Source organism: Oxyura jamaicensis, chromosome 10 (genome assembly GCF_011077185.1).
Source record: "Oxyura jamaicensis isolate SHBP4307 breed ruddy duck chromosome 10, BPBGC_Ojam_1.0, whole genome shotgun sequence".
In the NCBI taxonomy this organism is placed as follows: Eukaryota; Metazoa; Chordata; class Aves; order Anseriformes; family Anatidae; genus Oxyura; species Oxyura jamaicensis.
This window is the reverse complement of record NC_048902.1, coordinates 2,203,303-2,229,799: the sequence shown is the minus strand read 5'-3', so window position 1 is coordinate 2,229,799 and position 26,497 is coordinate 2,203,303. Positions and strand designations below refer to the sequence as shown.

The 26,497-nt window shown below is 42.5% G+C and overlaps 1 protein-coding gene across 1 annotated transcript in view; it reads left to right on the top strand.

The window, feature by feature from the left end:
- Positions 1-26,497, top strand: part of MYO5A (myosin VA) — a 99,489-nt gene that overhangs the window by 7,591 nt on the left and 65,401 nt on the right. The window contains exons 3-5 of the mRNA XM_035335927.1: positions 9,064-9,176; positions 10,652-10,823; positions 17,619-17,763. Coding sequence (XP_035191818.1) covers positions 9,064-9,176; positions 10,652-10,823; positions 17,619-17,763 — 430 coding nt within the window. The remainder of the gene's footprint in view (positions 1-9,063; positions 9,177-10,651; positions 10,824-17,618; positions 17,764-26,497) is intronic.

The following is a 26,497-nucleotide window of genomic DNA, read 5'->3' as shown; positions in this document are numbered from 1 at the left end:
CTGAAGCACTCATGGTTTCGGTCTAGCTGTAGGTGCCGACTTTTCTGAGCCAGAGCTAGGAATCAAAAATGTTTCAAACACAACATTTTCTTACACATTGACTTATTTTGCTTTTAGGCCTGGCTTATGTGACAGCACACATTTCTTGAGAAGTGTGCTGAGTTCAAGGCGGGAGCCGTAGAGCAGCGAGGAAGGCAGGAGCGGGGAGCTGTGGGTGTTATGGGCTGCGTGAGGAACGCTGTGCCTGCGCTGGGCTTCCAGCATGCCCGCCAGGCTGGCGGCTGTGCCAGCCTCCCCGGGCACTCAGACGGGTTTTACCTTCATGTAGCTGCTGATACAGCCTTAGTAAAGCCCAGTCAGAAACGTGGTCGGAGTCGTAATGTCCCGAAGCAGCACTGCATGTGACTTCCCTTAGATGTGCGGTGGTTTTCAGCTGTGTGCACTACTGGCATCGCATGCGGAATAATTCACAGAATAACAGATGTTAGCAGCAGCTGGCTGGAGATGGCTCTCGTGGAGGGTCAGAGAACCAGGTGTGGAAGGGGAGCTGCGAAATGGAACAGGAGCTGGCAAAGGCTGATACTGCAAGCAGCGCCTTAGAGCGTTGTTTGAATGGGCAACAGTTTGATAGATAAAATATTGTGTGGTGTGATAATGACTGATTACAAACCAAGTCTGTCTCTTTCTAAGGCATTTTAAAGAGAAAGTCAAGTACAGTCAACATAAAATGTGGAAAGTCATGTTTTTAAAGAAAATTCATGTGAAGTTCGTTCTGTGGGTGTTAACTCTTCAAATCCTATTTTTCAGGGTCATATCAAGTCTAACCCAGAAATGTAACTGTTCTTTGACAGGTTTGATAGTGCAAAGTAAAACGCTAGGTTTTCTGGCTCTGATGTCACTCCCAGTGTGTGGATTTCCACGGGGATCACTTTCTCTGAATTTCAGTAGAAAGGTTACTAATAATTTTAGTATTTAAAGAAACGGAAACAAACAAACAAACAAAAACCTTAAATTTCCATTTGCTGACCAGATTTGCCTGTAGCAGCATGTATCTATGCTCTGTGTTTGGGATTTAGTTTCTTTATTTTTATATCACTTAAAAGTAAAGCGAAGTTTCCCATCAATGTAAGTCAGTGGATGTCTTCCCAACGGCCAAAGACAACTAGTTGCAATTCGTCCCACAGCAGTTCTTGGTAGGATGCTGGTAGGCCCCGAGACCTCAGCTGTCCTTCGAATACCGCCCTGCTCCTGAGGAACTGCTCGCTGGGCCCGCGCCGGGCCGTGCTGCTGCGTGCAGCACCCCTGGTCTCACCAGGCTGTTGGGCCGCTCAGAGGGGGTTAGCAGCAGTGCTGCGGCAGCAGTTGCACCTCAGCCTAGGCCGAGACCTGGCTTTTGTTAGCACTAATTGCTGTAGCTGGCCGGTGATGGCTGCGGGTCGCCGGAGCACTCATCCCTCAGAGGCGGTGGCCACAGGCAGGGCTGGCAGCAGCCCCGGTGCAGCCGTGGGGCTGGCACTGCCCATTGTCTCCTCTCCTCCAGGTCCCAGCTGTGCCCAAACGCCATCAGAGTCGCTGCGTGGCCGAGGCCGCTGGCTGGCAGTGGTTGTCAGGAGCAGAGGGAGGCGCGGGCAGAAGCACTGCACCTGTACGTGCAGCCACGGGTACGCATTTCAGGCAGGTTTCACCTGGAGCAACCTGAGGAGAGCCTGCTTGGCTGGTTAGCTCCGCAGAGAGGTGTACTACGCTGCCGGGCTTGGTTTACGTGCTCCAACTGTTAGGTTACTTTTTTCTTAAATTCATCTCTGCAGTGACAGTGATAGTTAAAAATAAATGTACGTCTCCCTGCTCTGGAGACCTCTTGTATTTATTGGTTTCATGGCTACGTTGCTCAGCTCTCATGAGCTTAGTCTTCATTTGCAGTTCTTAGTGGGGAGAACCCCTGACTTTCTGTGGCAGGCTTCTGCTTCTCGGTGGAGAAGGCAGTACCTGGGCCTTGTCTGTGCCAGCTGTGTTCCAGTGTGAAACCGTGTGAACTTTGAGGTAGCAGTACCGGAGCTCCCTTCAGCACTGCAGAATTTTGGTGCCCCTTGAGGTCTGTCTCCACGCTTGTCTTGTAACAGCATTGAGTTAATTCTGAGCCCTGGTTAAACGACTGAGGCATTTGGTGGCATTATTTGTTGTTGTTCGTGACTCCTTTCCGACTTGTTTATCTCAGGGTAAGTTTGTATATGGCTGCCCACACCCACATCAAGAGTGGCGCTGGGTGAGGCGTCTGCGGGCCCTCGGGCCTGCCCTCTGCCCTCCTGGTCCCCCGGGTCCCGTGTTCTCCTGTGACTCTGTGCGTTGCCTTTCTGTCCCCTTCCTGGTTCTGCTTATGTAGCTGCTGAAGATGTTGCTGATCCACCAAGTTCAGTGGAAGCTCTTCCTAAGAGTATTTCAAGACACCGGCACAGTCGTTCTGTGGAAGGAGGCTTCAGGCTACTGCAGTTCAGAGATGTGTTTTCTCACAATTCTGCATCTTGAAGTTGGTCTTAAAATGTTTTACGTTGCTGTTTGTAGAAGAAGCTGCTGGTTGGAATGATTCTTCTGGACAACTGAATTTACCAGTTTAGCAGTCCGTGGTTATATGAAAGGCTCTTTTATACTAAATGTTGAAAACAAGCTGCGCGATAAGGTACAAATGAGACTTGACCACCTGATTTATTTAATTTATGGGTCTTGTAAGGATATAGTAGCAAAGTCCAATAAACTGTATAATTAATAAAGTCTAATAACTCTCTTTATTTATTATTATCAAAACTAAGCACAATGTGAGGGTAGTGAGGTTTGAGAGAGAAGTGCTGGTTTTCCAGCGTTAAAGCAGCGAAGAAGCAGCAGGACTGCTTGTTTTCCTGGCAAGCCTAGGGAAGGAACTGCAGAAGCTGCAGGCAGAAGCGTTCAGCCGAGTTCTCTTTCTTCAACCCTTCACAAAATGCAAAGTACGTTTTAGGTGCAAAAGAAAATTGATTGGATATTATTCAAGGTACCTGCAGAGTTCAGCAGGTCTAAGGAACAGCAGTTCTTAATAGCTGAAAAGTTTGGGGAACATGGGGATTGAGATTTGTCTTCCTGTGAGTCAGAGATTTATGCAATATCATTGGGCTTTTAATCTTCCTATTAGAAAAACAACTTATGTGAGATTATTTGTCTGATAAAGCATGAATACAAATTGTCACAGATGTTCACCCCACTATATATCATATTAATAACTTCTCAAATTAATTCTTTATAAATATCAGGCCTTAAACTGCACAGGAGGTATATAAATGGCTGTTGCTGAGCAACAAGCCAGAGAAAACACTCCGTTCCAAAAGAATGCTACTACTGTTACAAAAATCAATAATTTTTGTTTTGATTTTTTTGCAAAGTTAATTAGGCTCTTTCCCTCAGGTCATAACAAGAATTTAGCTGAGTTTCTCTGAGGTTTTGCAGCCTGCTTGTCGTGGAAGCAATGTCTTTGGCTACTTTCTGATCCTTCCTGGTTACTTGCAGTTTTTATAAAAGGAGAGTAAAGTCTTGTCTTTCATTTCAAACTGCCACCAGCGGCAAAGTTTGTTCCGAGGAATTCCGTGCTTCCTTGGGACTGTCTCCGCATGGGAGGACTGACAGATATTGGACAGGCTTCAGCACTGGGAGAACTGGGACCTGCTGCCACCCCTTGTGTTACGATCAGGATCTCTGGATGGTATCCAGGCCGGTCAAGTTCAGGCTTGTGCTTAAGCTCACCTGGACGTGCATCTGCCCGTATTATTAGCACAAAAGATGAAGCTTTCCTGTTTTAAGTTTTTCTAGGCTCAGAGTTACCATCAGTGGTCATGGCATTGTGAGCAGAGACTAAGAGTCAATATAAGCTGAAAGCAAATTATTCCAATAGCATCCAGTCGTGTTTCAGAGCAATCCTATCCAAGGAAATCACACAGTTGAGGAGATCCTTTTCTAACAAGTGAGCGTTTTTGATAGATAAGTTGAACCGTTTTGCACAATTTTTCACAGGTTTGTACTCTGGCTTGTAGTTATGCCGCACTAACGAGCAGTTTTCCTTTTTCAATCATAATAATGCAGACTGTTCTCTCCAGGTGGCCATGTTCAGTCAGTAACAGGTTCACACTGAATGATTTTGGTCAAATTTTGAATTTGGCCAGCTGTTGCTGTTCTGTCAGCTGCTTCAGCTAGTGCTGCCAAAATTGATGGTCTGTCTTTGATCCAGACATTAATGAACTGCTTCTATTGCTATGCAAAAATAAGGTCATTTTTGAAGGAGAGAGAGGCAGCGTCTGTCCTAAGGTTTTCTTGATTAACACCTGAAAGACTGTGGGTTTTCAGGCTGTCTGTAAGTGCATAACTAGGTTGTCTTTGCTAAAGCGCAAGTCATATGAGCTCACATGTATGGGCAGGTCTTGCCAAGAACCTAGGGACAGCTTTGTTGAGTTGAATTTTTCTGTTTTTTGTTTGTTTGTTAGTTTGTTTTTCTTAGGATATGGATCATTTGTGAACTCTGTCTGTCCATATCAAAAGAGCTGTTAAGCTGGATGAAGAGCTGTATCTCCTGCTATAACTGTGATTATGCAGTGGAAGTGGAGAACTATTTGATTGTTGAAGCGAATGCTGAGCCGCTCGCATGTCTAACTCCGTTCTGTCAGCAGTGTCAATTAGTACTTCACGAGGTTAATGTTTCAGAAGGGAAGCTTTGTGAGTCATATGGTCTCATTTGATAGATAATTGTTATAGTCTGCTGATTTCTTCATGTGATCTAAGATGAAATCATGAGGTATGCGAGAACACTGAAATTTTCTATTATATTTTCTTATTAAATGAAATTCTGGTAATACAGCAAGCTCTCTGAGCTGCCAGTGAGAAATGAAACCATTGTCCTGTCTTTTCTTTCCGCTGTGAACTCTTCTGAGCAATCACATCGCTGTCACTGAGTATTGCCTTTCCGCAGCCCGCGTTGCCCCTCCCAGAGCGCAGCCCGGCAGTTCTGTACTGGGCCTGACTTCGGAGGTGACGGAGTGATGGTGTTTCACGGCACTCCGCTGAGGCTGGAACAGCGTCTGGGCAAGAAACTGAATTTTGAAATAACCCTGTTCATATGTGTTTGGTTATTTCCTTTTCCTTCTGAATTTAAGGCTGTCCTGTGTGCCTTGTGCTCACTCTGAGCGCTTCCTAAGCTTGTTCAGAGAAAGCACAGCGACATGAAAGCCCAGCTGCTGGTCGATGGCCGCTGCCGGCTGAATGGTAGCAGTATTTACCTGAAGTTTCGTTCACTGTCTTTCCTTGAGTCAGTCGTACCGTTATCATCCCTATCAGCAGTTCTGTTCTGGTGGTTTGAAATTTGTATTGAAATGTTACGGAGGGTAATATATTTGGTGGCCATCATCAGGCACAATGTCAGTAAAGCTCATTTGATTCTTGCTGTAATTTCTAGCCTAAAATAGCACTGAAATTTACAATAGAATTTCCTCGTCCTTTTAGAAGACTGATTTGTAATTCAGCTTCTCTAGAAGTTTATCATATTTTAGTCTTATATTCACATAGTCATAAACTTGATCTTACATATTAGTAAAAAAGGGTGACTATTAGACATCAAAGAGTAAGGCACTTCTCAAGAGAGCCCCTTGTTCCTGTTTCTACTAGTGATAGTTCTTTGTTTTCTGCTTAGGGTTGGATCCCATCAAAGGCTGTAAAGCAACGGGTTTTTAACATCAACTGATTATATAAAAGATAGAATGAAAATCTGATTTTGCAAATCATTCTGCTAAATTAATGAGGTGAGAGCGTTGTGAAATGATGCAGTGCTTATAATTAGGAACATCTTTCTCTTTCCTCCCACCTGTTCTTTTTACCAGGTGCTTCCTTTGGCAGGGATTTAAGGCTAGGCAGTGATGCTACAGATGAAAAGCTCCAGCTTAGTGCTCTCCGGATGACTTTAATATCTGTGAGGTTGTGTCATGTGGAAGATTCAGCTGTCTCTAGTAACCCAGTTTCTATGGAGATCTGTTTTCTGCTTTCTCTTTTTTCCCTTCTGTAGACAGTAGAAAATACACAGTTTCAGCTGAATAAATTAAAGGTGCCTGTTTCATCCTGGCATAGATCACATAATTAGAAATTGCCGTGTGACATTTGCTGCCTGAAGTTAGCAAAATTTGTGTCTTACAAGGCTGCTGGCTTTTTAACATCAGTAAATTCGGTACAGCCCAGAGGAAACCAGCCTGCCGGCCTTCCGGCTAGACAGCATTTAAAAGCTCTCCTCTTTTGTGTTACCTTTCCTTTGCTTTCTGTTAGTTCCTGTGATGAGAGGGAAGCAGCATCCCATGACAAATACTGAAGATGGGGAACTGCTGCTTTAGCTGAGGAAAAACAAAAGTCATAAAAACTAGGCAAAGTGTGGTACATACACCTTTTATCTTCAGCTGTCTCTGCTACAGTACCATCTTCTGTGTTAAACCCAGAAACTTGCCCAGCCTCTGGCAGGCTTTGGATTCTCAATTTCAAAAAAGAAGAGTTCTGCAAATAGGTGCATTTGGATAAGCTTGGATGTATGTGTATTTAGGGAATTTTGTGTATTAGGGAATCCTGTGTTTAAAAAAAAGTGGGAAGGAGAGAAGACGTTTTGTAGTGGAAACAATGAAAGTAAAGTTTCAATTCTTTATTTCATTGTTTTTCTCCTTTCACTCAGTAGAGAGAATTGGGTTACCAAAGCACCATACTTTTCTGGTACCTTTAGCTTCTTTTAACTTTATATTTTCATTTCTTGTGGGTTTGGTTTTCTTTTGAAAGGTTCTCAGACTCACTGCTTCCAGGTGGCAGTAGCAGGAGCTGTCTCTGCAGAGTGAGTGCAGGGCCCAGCAGAAGGCCTGCCTGCGCCTTTCGCTGTGCCCTGGCCCCTTGCTGGCTGCCCTCATGGCCAGCGATGGTGAGGTTGGTTGCAGGTGCTATCCAGCCCCCAGGGATGCTCAGATTTTGCCGTTTGCATGTTACCTAGTCATGCGATAGGAATTTTTGTTTTGCACTGGCACCGTCTGGGCAAGATCCCTGTGCCTGCTCTCCTTCAGTCCCCTTTAAAATGAGGAGACTGACTTATCTGGACACAGGAGGGAAAAGAACTGTAAGCTTCTGTCAGAAAGCTACTTGGTTTTACTCATCTGGCAGAGGGGTTCTGTTTTCTCTACCTGGAGGTTAAAGTGGACAGAGAAGTCCCAGCTGATGTTTCAGCACGTACCTCAGGAACTGAGGCTGCCAGCTAACAGCCAAGGCTGAGCAGGACCCGAGGAGCACAGCTCCAGCCTCCCTGCGGGTCCTGTGTCTGCGCATAGCCCCGGAAACCCCCCTGGGCCTGGGCCTGGCTTCGGGGTCTTACGTCTGCGCAGCAGGAGCTGCAGCCCAGCTGGGGCTCTCAGGAGGGGCGCATTCCTTCTGCAGCACTGGCTGGAGAAGGGAAGCATCAGCTGCTGTTGCCCTGCCTCCGGTACTCTGCCCTTTTTCTTTGGATTCATGCTCGAGAGTGTTTTGCAACGGGGACTGCTCCTATAAAGCCAAGCAGCATTGTTGTTTGCAAAGGTAATGGGCGTGGGGAGATCTCGGTGCGCTCCAAGCATTGCAAGAGCATCAGCTGAGAAGCTTTCATGTATTAAAAATGCCGTAGCCTTTTACTAGTGTTACGCAAGAACTCTTTTCTTATGTACCTATTTGCATTTATGTGCAACTGTAGAAGTAATGATACAGTTTCCATACACTTTTAACTGGTTCTTGAACATGAGATAACAATTATAACTGGCTTCGCTCATTTAAAAGTATTAATAATCTCAGTTTTTGAAAACAAGGTGCTTGTTTGTTCTGGGTTACATTTATGAATGAAGTTTAACTGCATCTGCCACAAAGCAGCTGAATTGTGTGGAGGTGTGTAGCTGGCTTCCATCGCCTTAGCTCATGCTCGCCATGGGCCTGCTTTTGTTTTAAAATGGTAAATAATAGTCTTTTCATGCTGTTGACAAATACCTAACGCTCAGAACCATTTGAACCATTTTCAGGACTTTATTTAAAAGTCTTTGGGAGTTCTTCATACTTTATCAGAAGTGAACTGGGACGTACTGCAACGGCTGATGTCAGAACTGGGGGGTTTGCCCTCGCTGGCGTTCCCGTGGGTTCAGGGAAGTCCCGTGGGTTCAGTTTTCAGTCTGTGTGTGTGTGCAGTTAGAGTGGAATGGGCAGCGGCTCAGTGGCGGTACCTCTTTACCTACCGTCTCCTGGGGTCATTCAGTTCGGTTCACACCAAACCGACCCCCCCACACGAGCCACCCTTCTTCCTGGTGACATTCCCATGACGTACCAGTGGCAGGCAGGCAATCGCACAAGGCACGTGTGTTACACTTCGAGAGCCTGACAGCAATCCAGTCCATACCTTTGGCCCGGGTGAAAATGGTCATAACTGGGATTAGGCTTTTCTCCTCTATTATGTTGGAGGCCTTTTCAACCAAATCCTTTCATTTTTTTTCTTCTGGCATTCTGGAGACAATTCATTTTAAACTTGCCCTCTTTGCAACTACAAGGGAAAGAGTTTTTAATACTCCATATGAAGTATCTTTGCATCAATTAACGCAGATGTGGCAAAGAGTTCTCATAATAATGTTGCTGCATGATGTTTTATTGCAAATGCATTTAGAATTGGCTCAGAAGAGTTACTCTTAAGTGATTTTTTTAGTAGCCAGGTTTTTGACCTCTCTGAAAACACAGATGGTTTGGTTTGTAGATTTCCAGCACTGAAGGTGCATCTTGGAACATTTTTGTGCCTGGAAAATGCTTTTTCCTTTCTGCAAAGGCAATAAAATTAAGCTTGTGTAGCCCTGTGTCAACAGAAAGCTAATTCACCTCAGATGTGCTAATTAACTCATGTCTTGCTTATAGGTTTGGCTGCTAAACATATGCATTTAAAAAAGAAAAGGAAAAAAGGTTTTGGTATGTAATATGATGATTTAACTACGTTGCAGAAAGAAGTCACTAATCTTTTGCTGATTTTTTTAATATTGCAGTATGCCAGGGTTTGGATCCCTGATCCAGAGGAAGTCTGGAAGTCAGCAGAACTTCTCAAAGATTATAAACCTGGAGATAAAGTTCTTCAGCTTCGACTTGAAGAGGGCAAGGTAGGTCTGTATGTTAAATCATAAGCTGATTGTTCTTGCTCTTGACAAGAGACTGATGTATCTAGCACAGGAAGCTATATTGTTAAACTATATCCGTATTTATATACGTGCAATTATTCTTGTCCAGAGACTTTGAGAAGTACTTTTTGTGTGGCAACTTATTTTTCCATAGTTCCTGTAAACTATAATTACATAATTCCATTCTGCCTGATTTTTAAAAATAAGTAAGATTAGAACATTGGTTTTATCCAGCTGCCTGTTACATTCAGTTACATCATTTTTTTTCTACTTATGCCGTTAAAGCTGTAACTCTGGTTTGATATTCCAGTGGACTGCAAGGAGAACAGTGTTGCAGAGAAAAAAACGTGACTTTTACGTTGAACACAGTCACAAGAAGGTTAATAATGGTAGAAGGGAGTGAGGATTAAGAGCATTGCCAAAATAATGCTGTATGCTGTGTACAGAAATGATACCATCTCTACGAAATGATCACATCCTTGCAGTTAATGCCTGTTTATTTTTTCTTATGCTGTTTAAATGGTTATTTAATATTAATATATAATGAAAGTGATCCCTCAGGTCTTCTCATAGAAAATAAAGACCTGCTGGAGTAGGTCATGCACTTTATTTTCAATTTCTTTTCTTCTTACCAGTGAGCAACTTAGATCCTACTTTCAGGTAGAGGTCTACATAGCAATTAAGTAAAACGTGCAGATTATATGTATAGACTAGCTTATAAATAAAACAGCTTACTTGAATGAATTTTCATTCTTTGACTTGCTCACATCTCATAGGGCAAACTGAGCAAACCTATTCAATTTGACCAAAATAATTTTGCACCCCCCCCATATTCCAGGCCATGCTTTGATGTTGCCATTTCACATTGCATGTAGTAGAATGAGGGTGTTTGCTAGTTAGGACACAGTACGCTGGGACAAGAAAATGTCAGGTAAATAAAGTGGTGTTGCCTCCAGAGACAGATACAATTAAAGCTCTATGTTAGAGATTAATTTATATCTGCATAAATTGTAGGTTGCATTTTTTTTCAGGTTAAGTTTTTCATAGTGCTCTGTCAACATTCTTGTGTCATATTAGTGTGTATGAAGCTGGCTATAGACTGATGGAAATTTATTTAATCTGTCCCACTGAAATGAAAAACTAATTAGATTTATGATATAATATTTCAGCTTATTTAATAAAAAGATATGGCAGAAAATCAAGGGATTTCTTTAAGTAATAATTTGAGAAGATGATATACCTTTATTGTTGCCTGTTGAATACAGAAAACCCTTTTGGGAAAAAAAATAATGACATTTTTCGATAATAGCCTGCTAACTCAAATCGTCAGATAATTTAAATCTTGTTTTGTGCTTCTATAACTTCTGAATGTTTTGCTGGGAAAAAACAGTTGGAATGATTGAATGAGGAAACCTAAACACCAGTTCTTTCAACACGTGTTTCCATTTGATTTTCAGGACCTAGAGTATTGCCTTGATCCAAAGACCAAGGAACTCCCGCCCTTGCGAAACCCTGACATACTTGTTGGTGAAAATGACCTCACAGCACTCAGTTATCTCCATGAACCTGCTGTTTTACACAACCTCAAAGTTCGATTTATAGACTCTAAGCTCATTTATACCTATTGTGGCAAGTACTGTCTTTTTATACTATAATCTTTGCACTGACTGCAGTAGGCAGGAAAAGTTGATTATTGATATATGTGCTTTTAACTTAATGGTGTAGGGCATGTTGGGCTATTCCTCTGAAAGTCCCTGTGTTTGTGGTCACTAAGTGCATCAAGTCAGCTTGAAAGTATTAAGGCTCAGAGAAAACTGGCTTCACTTTATGTCCTTCTAGCTTCCCAATGGAGTCTGTTTATAAAATGTGTGTTCAGCAATCTTAGCTTGCCCATGGGATTACTCGCTAATCGTTGTTCCCCTTAGGCATGCTTAGGTTGGCATTGGCTGGAGGAGAGCTTCACACGCTGCAGATGTAGGAGGTTAGCCTGGCTCTTTGATGGATTTACTGCTTCCTCCCTTTGATTGCCTCCATCTGTATTGAGCACCTGTTTCTATGTACAGAAGATAGCAGTTTATTTTCCTTTTCATGTTTTCCAATCAGTGGAACTATGAAAGTGAATTTTTAACAGTGCACAAACCAATGCTTGTCTGTTCAGAATCACGAACGATGTTGGTTTTAAAAATACCATTTAAATCACAGTAGAAGTTACTTGATGCTGTAATTGCTGTATTGTAATATTTTCAGGTAGCCAAAGTGGGGAGAAGTTACTTTAATGATCACTTCATCATAGGTACAAAATTACAACTAAGTTGTCTGTTTTAAGGACACTTTTTGAGGTATTTCAAGCTTAAGGTTTAGATTTCATGCTTCTGGGCTCATTTCTGTGTGCACATGTGTTTCTTTTCAGTTGTAGTGTTTAGTCAGAGCACATTTTGAACTTTTCATATAACCTTTCAATATATAAAATCTGTTATTTTATCAAATATTTCTTAATTTATCTTTATTTTGGATATTGTGCTAGTGCATAAGGAACAGTTTAAGTCATTAGGTATTTTTTATTTTTATATATATTTTTTTACATTTAAGCTGAGTAAAACAAAACATAATATAATGATGTGATTGCTGGAAACCAGATACTGAAAATTTCCTTCTTGTAATTGTCTGATTAAAACAAAGACACATTCTTCCAGTACATGTAGTCAAATTACCGTGTCCATATTCATCATAGCCCCGTTTATGCCAGCAGAAAACATGCCCCATGATTTCTTTTTAAATAAACAGTTTAACTTTGTTTCTAATCAGACTTTTGTAGGACAGTCCCCGTTCTTGCTATGGCCTGCCAGACGATATTGAGCCTTCTTGATGCCGTCATACACTAGACTTGTTATTTATAATTCCACTGTACTTTGTGCCGCTTTGCAGACTGTAGAGCAGGCTGCGGAAGTCATGTTGCAAGATGGCCCTTGGCAGGTATCAGTGAATCCTGGCTGCAGGTATCTGAAGTAGAAACTTGTATTTTGCAGTTGAAGGCCCTGTCCTGTCCCGGTCTTCAGGTGCAATGTGCCAGGTGTCAGCTTTTCCCTGTTCTGGTTGCTGGTACAGCTCCCCAGTGCTGATGGGTATGGAGGGATAAGCTAATCAGCACGTTCAGCTCCTCGCAATGGGCACAGGGCAGACATTAATGTCCCACAGGCCATTCCTAATCTGTGGGCGCTCAGCAGAGCACATCTGCTCCCAGTCCTGCTCTCAGCAGTGTCCAGACCACGGGGGCCTGAATCAGACTTCGCCTCCCTCTGCTTGCAACCAGCCTTCGTTCCCAAGGTGTGGGACCCACACCTCGTCCCTCACACGGTCAGTGCGTGGCCAGAGGCACAGAGCGACTGAGGTTGGACGGGACCTCTGGAAGTGAAGCTCCCTACTTAAAGCAGGTCTGACGAGGTGGGGTTACTCAGGGCTGAGACCAAAGAGCACTTGAGCACCTCCAGTGGTGGACACACCACAGATTCTCTGGGCAGCCCCTGCTAAGGGTGCGTGATTTAATCCCTGAGCTTGGACATAGCCCATGTTTCCGTCCCTAGTGCCCCCGTGGAAAGCTCCTGATGGGGGAGCATTCAGTGAAAGGGCTTTTGTGTAACCGGAGTCCCATGGCCTGAGCTTGAAAATAGTTTCCAATTTATGAGTTTAGTGGTTCCATGCCTGCAAGTGCCATGCTCATACCGTGAGACAGCCTGCCCGGTTTGTGTTGTGTTTGCTTCTAAATATGGATTGTGTTTAACATCATTTAAGATGTTTTCAAAGAAGTGTGTTGTCAGGTGGTTTTGTTTTGCTGTTTGGGAAAACTTGTTTTCATGTTTTTCCTAGTGCTACTTTAGTTGTGGGTTTGGCTGATTTTTTACAGTTTCTCGTATGGCTGGAAGGCCTTTGGCGGCTTGTGGAGTTTGGTGATGTGGGATTGCTGAGCTCAGTCAGCCTTCTTGCTTCCCAGCACAAAGTGACGCTTCTGGGAAATGCACACTGCGTGAATTAGAAACATGAGGACTGGGCACTGCGGCATTTTCAGGTGGCCCCGGTGCAGGTGACTGAGGTTGGACACTGACTGAACTGAAGAGTGTGCTCTGCATTTGTTACCTTGGGTGGTAGGCATATGTATGTTACATTACAGCCTAAGTAAAATGTGGTGAGTTAGCCTCTAAAAACCTGGTGCTTTGGTCACAGACACTCACCTTGCAAACCACTATCAGTTTCTGTCCTAAGTATGTGCTGCTTCCCCTCTGCAAAAGATAATTGCCTTAGAGCTTTGTCCGCGGAAGGAGCTGTATGTGCCTCCTTAATCTGATTCAGACGTTAGCCAGGGTAGCTTAAATACCCGCTGAAGATGGTTTGAGCTAACCCAGTTGATTTAGCCTGAAGGAGATTAAAAAATGCTTTAATCTACCAAGAGAATTATGGTAACGTTGCTCTCAACCAGCAGAACTAGATCGGGGATGGATGAATTTCCACAGCCCTAGCAATTAATTCAACTGTTCTTTCCGTAGTGTACTATGTCAAATGGTATTAAATTCTGGAAAATTTCACTTTGAGGTAACCCAGACTTTTAAACAGAAGAACTCCTGATTTCTTAACAGGGCAGCCTGTCACCAGAAATCCGGAGGTGATTTACAGTTATGTTTCACTGTTGAGAACGTGAAATGAAGAGTTACTGAAGGGAATTGAAAGGTTTCAAAGGAAAATTTGAATGTTTATATGGAAAAACTGCTATGGCAATGATCAAAACTCAGTGAAACCTGCTGATTAGTTCAGATGTAAAAAATACTGCCTTTTATAAAGGACAGCAAACTTGAAATTAATAAATTATTTGCAATAATATGCAGTTTACCCACAGATGGGTGGATACGTTCAAAATGAAAGAATTGGCTACCATTAATTGGGGTATATGTAAGAAGAATGGCAAGAAGAGTTGCCAGAGTTCAATTTAATGTAACTGTAGGAATGAAAACACACAGGATGTGGGAAGGGCCATGATATTTGTTCTAAAAACAGCCATGTCATTTAGTAGAGATAAAAAGAAGTTATGTATAAATTATTCTGGATTATGGTCTTGTGAGATAGACTGATTTAAAGTTCCATAGAAAGCACATAATTTCTGCCTCGCTTGTTTTGGGTATTCCCAGATGGCGGTTGCATGTTGATCTTACAAGCCACTCCTGAAATAAGTGATTTTAATACGCTGGAGACTTGTCACGGGGCTGCCGGTTTTGAATTCAAGGCTTTGTTTGTGCCAATGTAGCCAAAAGCAGGAGGAGGGAATTGTCTGAAGTCTTGCACAGGTTTTTAAACGTCTCTTGGATTAGACTTGCAAGCCTGAGAGGCTCTAGGAGCCTGTCCATCCTGGCTCGCAGCCGGGCTGTGAGGTGGAGCAGGCCAGGGTGGTTAATGCTCGTCGCTCACTGCACAGCAGCTCCCACAGGGACTCTCCCTGACTGCCGCCACGCTGTGTGTGCTTTGATAACAAGCTGTACTGCGCAGAAGCGCTGAGAAACCTCGTCGGGGTGGTACAAGTGTCAGAGCAAGTGCCGGGGAATTACCAGAGACCTGGCTAATGAGCCGCGCAAGGCGCGCGTGCCCAGCTCCCACGGGAGGGCTGCTGCAGAAAAGCCCCTCCAGGTGTTCAGCGCCGAGCGTGGCCCTGAATCCCTCATGCTGCGAAGCCTCATGAGTCTCGGTCCTCGTCATTTTGCCTAGCAGTTGCACATTGTTGATGAAATTAGGAATCGTGACGTGGCTTGTGTTCAGTGCTGAAACAGGCCTGAGAAATGCTGAGGATGCATGCTCAGCAGTGCTGCTGAGCAGAGGAAAGGGAGGAAACATTCCTGTGTATTGGCAAAGGGCCTGCAGGATCCAAGGGTGCTTCCTGGTGTTGTTCATAGCAGCGAATTTCCTGGCATTCTCTTGGCAGCATCGCCGGGGCCCTGGGACACCACCACCTCTTCCCTGTCCTGGCTGTGTCCAGCCACGCTCCCTTGTCCTCTGCAGTGCTTGGGAGAGCGTGCCGGGAGGCTGCTCTTGTACCAGGTGTCCTGGTTCCTACCTCTGCCTCCCCTGTGCTCAGCAGGGCACCGAAAGCTCTGATGTCCCAGACCGAGCTCCTGCCTGGCTTTGCCTTGCAGCCCATCCTGATCCTCCACATCTGCGATGCCATCTTTGTGCTGCGAGCAGCTCAAGAAAATTAGCATCAGCTGGTGGTAGACCAGGCTGGGATGGCCGGTTTGGTTGCTCCCCTGGGCTGCCAGCTCCTCTCCTGTGCTGGCCTGGGTCCCTGGCACACCGGGACACAGCAGCTCCCTGCCCCGTGGGCCCCTTTGGAGCTGTGCCCAGTGAGGGCAGGGCGGGCGGGTGTGGGGAGCTGCTGCTTTACCCACCCCAGCCCGGCCACTGCTGGCTGACTCCCAGGTCCCCCCCAGCTGCTGATTTTCAAGTTATCTGACAGGCACTGCAAGGTACTTTAAAAACAAACAGACAAACAACTTTTCAATTGCTTTTTCCCAGGTTCAAAGTACAAGTGTTCCTTGCCCTGAGAATATTCCTCAAGTCTGCCAGTCTGCTCCTTTATCCCTGCACCCCACTTTAGTTTGGGGCTCGTCAATACAGCGTTAACACCGTGGCGTGCTTTTTTACAGGGACTTTTACTGGAGTTCCTGAGTCACTTGGGTGAAGTCATGGCTGATGGAAAAACACTGACTCGGTTAGATAGGCGTGCCTAGACATCTAACGAGCCATATATTTGAGGAAATAGATCAAGGTCTCTCAGATCTCTTCTTGAAAAATTTTCTGTCATTGTCTAATGCTTTTGCTACAGTTTGTGCTTGATTTATAAATACATGACAGGATGTAAAAATGGGATGATACTCACAGCAGCAGAGCCAGATCATAGGTTCTTTCACTTCCCTCCTCCCGGCTTTTGCATGGAAAAATTCTTAGGTAGAAATCACAGCACTGATCTGCATAGAGCAGAGGGCTGGGATCTGCCCTGAGGAAGTGTGTGTGCGTGTGCATGTAAATCTCTGAGTAAATTTAGAAATGCATTGAATGCTATGGAAATGCTTTCAGCGTGGACACTTCAGGGGCGGGTTGTCCAAGGAGTGCCTATAGCATGCTCGCTACAGGCATTACACAGCCACACACACCATGAAATACATTTATGAGAGGAGATTCTATTTTTAAAATGACCACAGTTAAAATTAGAGTTTCTCTTTTTTCCCCTCCTCACCTCTTCAAGGTGAGGATGAATTACCATGTCAAGAGAGCACGTTTTGCCTTGAATGGCCAGGTCTCATGGAGCAGTGATCAGTGTTTTCACTTCTGCATGGAGCAAGTGTTTCCTACTGATTGTAAACTCTGCAGCAGGGAAGGGTATTGGTAGTCTTTTTTCAAAGCCTCCCTGTGGGCAGAGAAATCGTCATTTCTCGCAGGAAAGAAAATCGAACCAAAGCACTTTGTGGATAGGAAAGATGCGTGTCGTAAGACTGAGTTTTCCTGTGAAAGAGAATGGAATTGGAAGTAGTCTCTGTGGGGAGAGCAAAAGGATGGCACAAGTTTAGAAATGATGTAGTAATGAGTGGTATAAAAAAGACAGGTAAGTGCATAACTGTGATGGAAAAAATAGAAAATGGAAAGTATAAGTAGTTACACGTTCAGACACATTACATGAGAACTTCATGGTACCTTCTAGAGGTGTAATTACTTTATTTCCTGACTTGACTGTGTGCCTCTGTGTATTGGCCCTGCGTTAATATAGCTGCGTGTGGTTTTTTGATCCCCTTCAGAAGGGTTGCTGTACAGACCTCCTCCAGGCAGGAGGTTGTTCTGCCTGCTAGTAGCACCTCCTGGTATCCAAATGACACCATGTCTCTACTTCATTGCTTGTAACAAAAACTGAAGGTGTTAGTCCTGGGCACAGCATAACTCCTGAAGGGTTAATACCCTTTATGTAATTCAATTTCTGGTCATCATGGCTGTGTAGTAGCTATAATTCACAAACACAGGTATTTTACAATGAAATACAGGGAAATACAATGCACATTGATCAATGTACTGTGCTGAGCAGACTGTATTCGGAGTGGGCACACTGAATCTGGTTGTGTTGTTTCATGCGTGCTAGCTTTAGGAAAGGCAGCAACAAGATGAAGTACAAAGCTGTTTCCGACGTGTTCCCTGAAGCAGGGTAGAAGTAAACTTACTCTATTTTTTGTACGCAAAGCTAAGATCAGACTAAATATCTATTGAAGTCAACAATAAATCACGTCCTTATTCTTGTATAGTTAATATTTTTAGAAGTTAGAACAATAGTTGGTGCTAAAGCCATTTTTTGTTTTATTTTGTTTTGAAACAACTATTAATAACTCTGTTTCATTTCCTTTGTAGGTATCGTCTTAGTAGCCATAAATCCCTATGAACAACTGCCTATCTATGGCGAAGATATCATCAATGCATACAGCGGCCAAAATATGGGGGATATGGATCCACACATCTTTGCAGTGGCAGAAGAGGCATATAAACAGATGGCTAGGTTTGTAGACATCATGAGTTTTGAATTCATAGGTTTTTTGAAAGGAATAAAATTTAACATTTCTGGCCAACAGACGTCTTTTCAGTTACAGCTCATTAAGTAGTTTGCAAGATCTATTTTTCATACATAGTTTTTAGTGTTTTAGTATATTTCATAAGAGATTAAGTTGCCCAAATTAGTGAACAGTAAAACATTATGAATGCCTTGGAGATCCTGGCTGGTGACAGGTAACAGGAATAACCACAGGTCTCTTCAGAATTTAGGTCTAAAATTAGTCCAGTGCATTATAAGGTTATGTTGTTTTAATTTGATTAGCAAACTGTGGAGATTCTTGGTGGCTTTTGGTGGCTTTTTAAAGGGAGACGTGCTAGATTCTTAACTGTTTCATATTTATGTATGATACTGATAACAGAAAAAGAAAAATCACCGAGCTTATGAATGCTGCATGCTATTATAGGCTCCTAGTCCTGTCAGTAGAGTCCTAGCTATGTAATCTGCTTTCGACTGTTATTGACTAGAATTAAGAGGGAGCACAGGACTGGTTGCACAGAGAGTGACCCAAAACAGTGACTCTAAGGACACTGTAACAGCTGTGCAGGAAGTCCTTATTTCCTCAAAAATTGCATGAAAATGAACTTGCAGCTTAAGGAAAGTGGTTGTTAGAAACCGTTCTTCTCCCTCACCCCAAGAACCTGCCAATTTGAGAAGCTTTTTGAAATAGTTAGTTTCTATCATAGGAGTCTTTTAGGCTACTATGTTGTCTTAGGTTAGCAAGATGGTCACTGCTATCATCACTGTTCAGCTACAAGTTATCGGTAGTTTTCCTTGTCGACAATACAACTCATGAGCAAATTAATCAAGTAAAAAAGTGAAAAAGCTTTGAATTAATTGCAGTGGTCCCTAAGCTCTACTGCAGAAGGGGGCAAGGCAAAGATGATAAATGAAAATGATAAAATGTTCATCTCCACAAATAGCTATCTATTCTCTTAAAAATTCCTGAGTGCTAGAATGAATAGCGTGTTCCATATGTTGTGAAGTCAGTTGTGTATGTGAATACCATGATTCACTTGATACCCACATAATAGGTAGTTTGAAATGAAAGTGGTACAGTACAGTGCAACGTTTCATGACAGGGTAATTGCAAAATAGGCAATGTTTCAGGAATACTGTTCATTTGCACTGTTTCTATGCCAGAGGTACTCCCCTTACTTTCCTTCTCCTGAGGAGGAAAAAAAAAAAAGACAATCTGGTATAGGAATACAAAGGCAACACTGGTATGTCATGACAGTTATATCTGCATTGTGGCTCTTTTAATCTAGATCTCATTTTTTCTACAGGTTATTGTTAGTCAAGTCACTCTAAAAACTCAGTGAAGTAAAAATATGTTAGACCTGTTGTACATCTGAGGCACAGTACACACCTGCAATTGTATGTCACTGAGGGATGTAATCCAAATTCCCAGAATTTTTCTTAGTGTTAACCAGCAGAGGTTAATAGAATTGGTTGGAAGGTGCTCTCTCTCCACTGGCTGCTTTTAACCATGTCTAGAGTGGGCTTGTGGAAACTTCAAATTCCTGAATTTCCTGTATTCTGTTCACTTGTTAGCTGAAGCCTGTACAGTGAAGATTTCTGTCTGCATTATCTGCATTATCTTCTATTTCCTTATCTGACATCAGAGGTAGACTCAGAGGGCTGAGATTTTGGCGAGAGTGTCTACTGTGGCTTTTCCTTTTTGAGTTAATTGCCTGCTCTTCAGTTCTAGATGCACCCTCCAGCAATTCTGCTATCCTGAATAATAACAAATAAGGTGTGGTAGAAATTTCTTTTTGAAACAAATGATGAGAAATTACATAAGCATGGAAATGATCTTAAATAATCCTCTAGCATCAATGAATTAATTCCTTTGTGTGCCTACAACATGTTATAGATGTTGTTGTTATTCTTTTATGAATAAATGACAGTACTTTCATAGGTGCAAAGTGAAATCTGAGCACGCAATGAAAATTCATAGCATTTCTCTACACTGAAGTAACTATTTCATTGTTTATTTACTTTCCTAATGTTTATTGCCTTTTCTCTCTATTCCTCAACACTGAAGTAATAATTCCATTGCTTATTTATTTTCTTAATGCTTCTTTTTTCTCTCTTTTTGTTTGTTTATTTTTAAGAATTTCTCCTGTCATTTAGACTTACTGGGTGTTTGCTAGTTGAATGAGGTTTTTGAATGCTGTTTCCAGTTCCTTAGTTGCTTCCTACCCTTTAATATCAGTGATAATTTCTGCACTCTAAATAAATCACTTTTTACTCCTGAATTAGGAAGTTAAAAGAAAAAAAAAATGTGAATATTTACAGTTCTGCTGTTGGTCATTAAAAACGAAAATGCAATTGTATGTGACTTCCATTAATGATTCAATAATTGCATCAACTATTCATATGGTAGCTATATTTATGGCAGCAATCTGTATTTAGCATATACATGCTGAGATTTATTTTTCTGCTGCTTCTAATCTGTCCTAACTCCATGTTTAAATGATGACTGGAATCATTAGTCATGATGCTCGTATCCATAAAGCTTCAACACATAAATATTTAGTCCTTAAGTCTTCTTGTTATTTATAATTCAACGATTTAGAATTTGTTCTTGCCAGCTTATTGCTTCCTTTACCGTGACTGAGAAACTCTTCTCTTGTGTTTGGTTTTTAACTACATGATTTTCTGTCTTCTTTAGCCAAACAAAATGACCCATGACAGCTAGTCATAGTAAACTAAGTATTTACGTTGTGTCTTCAGTACATACAATACAAAAAGATGGAAGATTAGTAAAAACAACATGGCTCTTCTTTACCCACACATGATCATCAAATAACTGATTTTTGTTACTGCAGCCCAGTAAAACATGCACAACTTCTTAGGACTACTTTCGGTTTGGATTTATGTTTCTTTTCCTTTTTCCACCACAGCAAAGTGCCTGGGCAGTTAGTCTGCAGCGTGCTGGGGCGGCACCAGGGGTTTTCAATAGGTTATCAAGGGTTTTATCAATACTTTGTTGGTCTGTTTTGTTCCATTCCTATTGTAGCTGGTGACAGATAGAGCAGAGGTCAGTGCTCTTCAATTTAATAAATGAAATTAGTCTTTGTTTTCTGATTAATTAGTAAAGTTGTTAAGCAAAGTGCAAGTTGAGTGACATCTGCAAACAGAATCACATACTGGTGAGACCCCTATAAAACTCGGTGAGTGCTAGGATGGAAAGCAATAGTGTTTTAAGAGTCAGTCTCTGAAGGTTTGTTTTTTTGTTTTTGGACAAAGCATAATGATTTATTCAATGTTAGCATGTATTTTTTTCATTAAATTATCTTTAATAAGTAGGCTGCCTATCTGTTTTGTCAGTTTTATGGCATGTGTCTGATGGCTCTGAGCTACGTGAAGATTTATTTATATTACTTTTTGTTAAAAAGGAAGCTTGGTGAGCTGGTGAGTAGGTGTTTTAAAAGCACCTTGACTGACAATCTCCAGTTATCCCAGCCATCCCAAGCTGATGTCCTGTTATAAAAATGCACTTTTGGTCAGCTTCTGCTTTCCCATTGTCTCACAAATGGATCCTCTGTTCAAAGCCAGCAGAAACTGGGAGAGGGATGATGAACAATGTGTCACAGGTCTGTATGCAGTTACAAAACAAGAGCCTGCCGTGGCACTGTGCAGGCGTACAGCTGCCTGCTTTGACGTATGACTGTGACATACGACTTTTCCAATGAAATACCTCGAAGAGAGATTATTATTTTGGGGCTTTGCTGTTAAAATTAGAATGAAAAGGGAAATTGTCATTTCTGGTGAAAACGGATGATTTTGGATTAAGGAAGTAACCGTTATGCTTTGGTCTGACATTTTGTGGTAATACCGAGTATAAGACAGCAGGTAGACTACTCAAGCTGATACAGCATCAAGGACCTACTTGTTTGAGCAGTGATTATTTTTAGGCAACAGAAGGGTTAAGCATGGTTGTAGCTGGAAGCTGGAGTTCATGTGAGGTGTCCTGCTGGTAGCTAAGCGATGAGCTTTGGTAAACTACTGCTAGAGTGACCTCTGACTAATCCCCAGATAAATCACTTCCATAGTGCTGGCTCATCTTTGTGCTCCTCTGGTGTGCAATCTGTCATGATTTTGCAGCATGTGCTGACCTCAGTTTTCTTCATTTGTATGTGTCGAGAGATGTTACCATCAATTCATTATCTTTTCACCTTTTGGTGTTTGTACAGTCCAGAGCTGTTTTTCCTGGATACTATTGAAATGGCAAGTGGTGCAATTTGTTCACTGAAAAAGGTATATGTGCTGTTCTTGAGAGTGTTGCAGAATGTTTTTACCAAGTTGTTGTTGAACAGGACCATAAGATGTTTCAGAACTTGTGGAGTTTTGTAGTAGCTGAGTTTGCAGCTGAATCAGCTTATATATAATGGTAATTTTCACCTTTGTGTGGCACTTTCCACGAGCAGATCTCAAAGTCCTTTACAGAGGAGATCACTACTATTTTTTCCATTTGTTGAAACAGACATAGAGAGCTGGAAATATCCTAATCCAGTGTCTGATGGTTTGATCCCACCAGCTTGACAATAAAATGTACATGATTGATAGTGCTGCACTTGAATGGGTTTCACAGCAATATTCTCCTGTAGCTTTTTTTGTTTTCAACATACAAAAATTAACATGCTAGGTTTTTCATGACTTTGTTTCCTGCAGACTTAAGGTATCTCTGTGCCAGGCAACAGATATTGTTTGCCTTTAGAGAAGACTTTGTGTTTTCCAGGCACTCTACATTCACTAGTCTGTCTAATGCCAGTATATCATTTTCCGCTTGCATAGAAAAAAAGCACTAAGGTGGAGATGGTGTGCTGTGGCCATGCCTCTTGTCACCCCAGAGTTGGATCCCAACACGGAGCTTCCAGCCTCCAGTTCCTGTGCTCAGAACTTCCTCTTTTGTCCAGCAGCTGAACAGGATGTCAGTGAGAAATGCTGTTATGTTTAATGAGCAGTTAAACTAGAAATGTATTTAGGAATGTGGTTAAGGAAGATGGTTTGTTGGGCTAATATTTCATGCCTATTAAAACGAATACTCTTTACAAAGAATTAATTTACTGATTAATCAGTACGAATTGTTGTGACTCAAGGTGCAGCTGAACACGTCTGAATTGTTGGAGCATGGTTTATGCAAAGAGCAGGATGTTTCAGGTTGGAGCACGTGAGATCCAGATAGTCAAAATAAACTGATGGTACAGGGTGTGCAGGTGGGACAGACCGAGAAACCTAACTGCTGTTCTGCACAAGAAGTGACACTTCCTGCTGGGCACAGCACTAGTAACTAACTCTTGTAATTCCCCCCATCACATTGACACAGAATGGTTCAAAGCCCTTTAGTCTCTAGTAATAATCCTTAATACTGATACAGCATTCTGTACGTTTTTTTATTTTATTTTTTACAAAAGTCAGCTTGTTACTCCACACAACAGCCCTCTGAGAGTGGAAGAGGTAATTCACCGTGTCAGGCCGCACCCTGTGGGATGTGCCAAGGCGGGCGGGTTTGTAGGCTCCCTCAGTGGGGATGATGCAGCTCTGCAGGAAGGAGCGGTGCAGGTGAAGGCAGAGCACAGGGCTGGCATTTATCGGTGCTGACGGTGCAGAGGAGACTTCTCCCAAAGGAGGACACCTCCCAGGCAGGCCCAGCCGGCCCAGTAGAGGGAGCGGAGAGAGGCCTTCGTCCATGTGGGCTGTCGGCTGCGCTGGGAAGTGCAAAACCAGGGTGCTTTTCCCATAAAGGAGGCCAGAAAGCCAAATCCAGAAACCAGGGGATAATGGAACGTATTTAGGGCTGCAAAGATTTTTGTGATTAAAATAGCTTGTTCAGAAGGTTAATGAAGGGCAAAAACGCTGCCGCTGTGAGAAGTGGCGGGCAGGCGGCCCCGGCCTGGCACCTCCCTGAAGCTGCTGCTGTTCTGCCTTGATCCGAGAGCACTGGAAAACTGCCGAATGAATTCTTATTTATTTATTTATCAGCTAAATTACTTCTGGTTGAAAATCAAATCCTGGGCTTGTAGAGTGGCCAGTTCCTGTAACGGCTCCTGGCAGACACGGTGCTGAATTTCCAAGTGAACAAGAGCCGCTTCATGTGCACGGCCTCGCTTGCTGCCACACGACACTGTGCTGTGTTAAACCTTCCCGAGCTGGAGGCTTTTACAGCTGTCTTTTATTTTGGGACAAGTGTAAAAGGCAATTTTGGTCCTTCAGAAAAGCAAATAGGTGTACCAATAGATGCAGAACGGGGCTGTGGTGGGCCAAGCAGTGAGCGTGGCACCCAGGCCGACGCAGGACAGAGAGAGCTGGTGCTGGTGAGAGCATGGGCGGTGAGCTCTGTGTGACTGCAGGGCTCAGAGGGGTGAGGGGCTCTTGCAGTGCAGACAGACGTGCAGACTGTAGCTGTGAATAGGTGCTTGGGAGCTGCAAAAGAGCAGGCTGGAAGGGGCTTCCAAGTGTGCGTAGAGGATATCCCTCTGTCTGGGATATTGCATACAATCTGAATATATAGTATATAATATATAAATCCCCAGGAAATTTGCTAAAACTTTGGATTCCAAAAAGGCATGTAGTAAATACAGACATTGCGTGTGCATTTGTGCGACTGGTCTGTTTCACATTGCTTTAGACCTTGTGCCTGTATTACAGACACAGAGCGATGTTATTTTTATTCATGGTTAGCATACTGAGCTGTGAAATGCAATAGCTTGTTCTGAGCTATTGTTTGCATTTCTGTGCTGAAAGGCCACTGTGACTAAGGTTACCACATTTCTGTCCAAAATTTCCTGTAGAGAAATGCATTGGTGTATACTGTGTCCTTCACCTGCACATGCACTTTGGCCATGTCCAACAATGTAGTGTGAATTACAGGAATATAAAATCCTTTCCTCTCTCCAAAACCATGTTTTGTGCTGAAGAAGAGTGTTCTAGGAAACATTTTGGTTTTAAGTTTGCAATCACTGGTGTTTTAGAAAATGATCCATCCAATTCAATTTATTGAAGTGAGACCTATTTAGTGAGTCTTCAGATGAGGTGTGCAAAATCTTATTATCCATATGCCAGGGATTTACACTTCTGTTTCTCTGATAGCACCTCAATGTTTTGTTCTTTCCCAGATGTTCTTCTACTACTCATCCTGTTTCTGATATTGGAAAATGCACAGTCCTTTGCAGACTGTGCTCCCTTCAGCCTGCGGGGGCTGGGAAGTTCCTTCCTAAATTTCTTAGTGAGTTAGTCAAGTTGTTTTCTGCAAAGGTCACAAAGAATTCGATACTGCAGAGAATTCTTACTTTATCTTGATGAAAGCTGATGGATTTCACAGAAAGGAATTTGAAATCTTTTGTGTTGATAATTACTCCAAGGCTGTAAAAAGCTGTTTGGAACAGGTGGCATATTAGATGCATTTCTCTATTCCCGTAACATCATTACTTCTAAGTTATTTGGGAACACTGATAAAACAGTTACAATATTTAGCACTTCCATGCTGGTTTTCTTTTCAGTGCATTGTATAAACTTGTTTTATTTCATCTTATCAATGGGAAAATTATTTGATAAATTTTTCTGTGCTCTTGTTTTTTCTATAGCTGCCTCACAGAAGGAAACATCTTTAATAAATGTATTTGTTTAGTCATGCTCTCAGATACAAAGATGTGTGAATGTTCTGGCTCCAGATACTACAGATTATTTTGGTCATATGCTGTCACAAATATGCAGCTGGGATATTGAGAGATTGATTGCAAAAAATAGGGTGCCTACTTGGTTCAGTGTTATGCTTGCCTTGCTGGAGACACTTAATCATGCCAGCTGCACATGTGTATATGTATTCTTGCACAGTCTGAAAATCTTCAGAAGGTAAAATGTCTCACTTAGTTTAAGCTAAGTTTGTGTTAGTGCTTAGTGTTTAATCCTGCAACTCTTGGAGTAGCTGCAGCTGATGGAAGTACAACAAGATTTCAAACATGCCAGCCTTTTAGAATTAATCCTATCTGACCTTTCATTGATGTCATTATTTTTCAACTTCTCTTGAGTTAGCTTTCCTGCTGCTGTAATTCAGCTGTAGGATGATGTGTCACTCAGAAAACAAAGTCAGGTTCCTTTTCTGTCTTTGATGGGCACGATTCACATTGATGTAAATGGTAATCATGTGTGTATGCTTAGAACAGAAACTGTCCCAAATGTTCCCTGAGTCACAGATTCCTTTCCTGGGAGTTTGCGTCAGGTTAGTCGTTAACATCCGTTGATCAGGGTTCAGTTTTGAAAAATCTAAAGCAATTTCAGGCTTACAAGTCTACTTCATTACTGTAGAATTGCAGTAGAGTAGCAACAGTGAGATCGGGTTGATGAGACTGTTGGATTAAATAAGCTATTTATCTTGGTCTTGGTCTTGCACTGAAGCAGTAGGAGGTTTGGTATTTACGGATCGCAGGATCAGGCCTTGAACAGCAGTTTGTACAGTTTTTATTTAAATAAAAAATGAATCTGTCATATGACATGGGGACGGTGCCCTTAGCCTTTACCTAAACATGTTACTCTAAATTAAAACAAGAAACCCATAGCAACTCCACCCCACGAAAAATGGTAGTAGATGTAATTAAACCTCTGAGCTCTGGCCACCTTCAGGCCATATTTTTCCCTCAAGCTACACTGACAAGAAGCTTCTCTAAAAAACATCAGC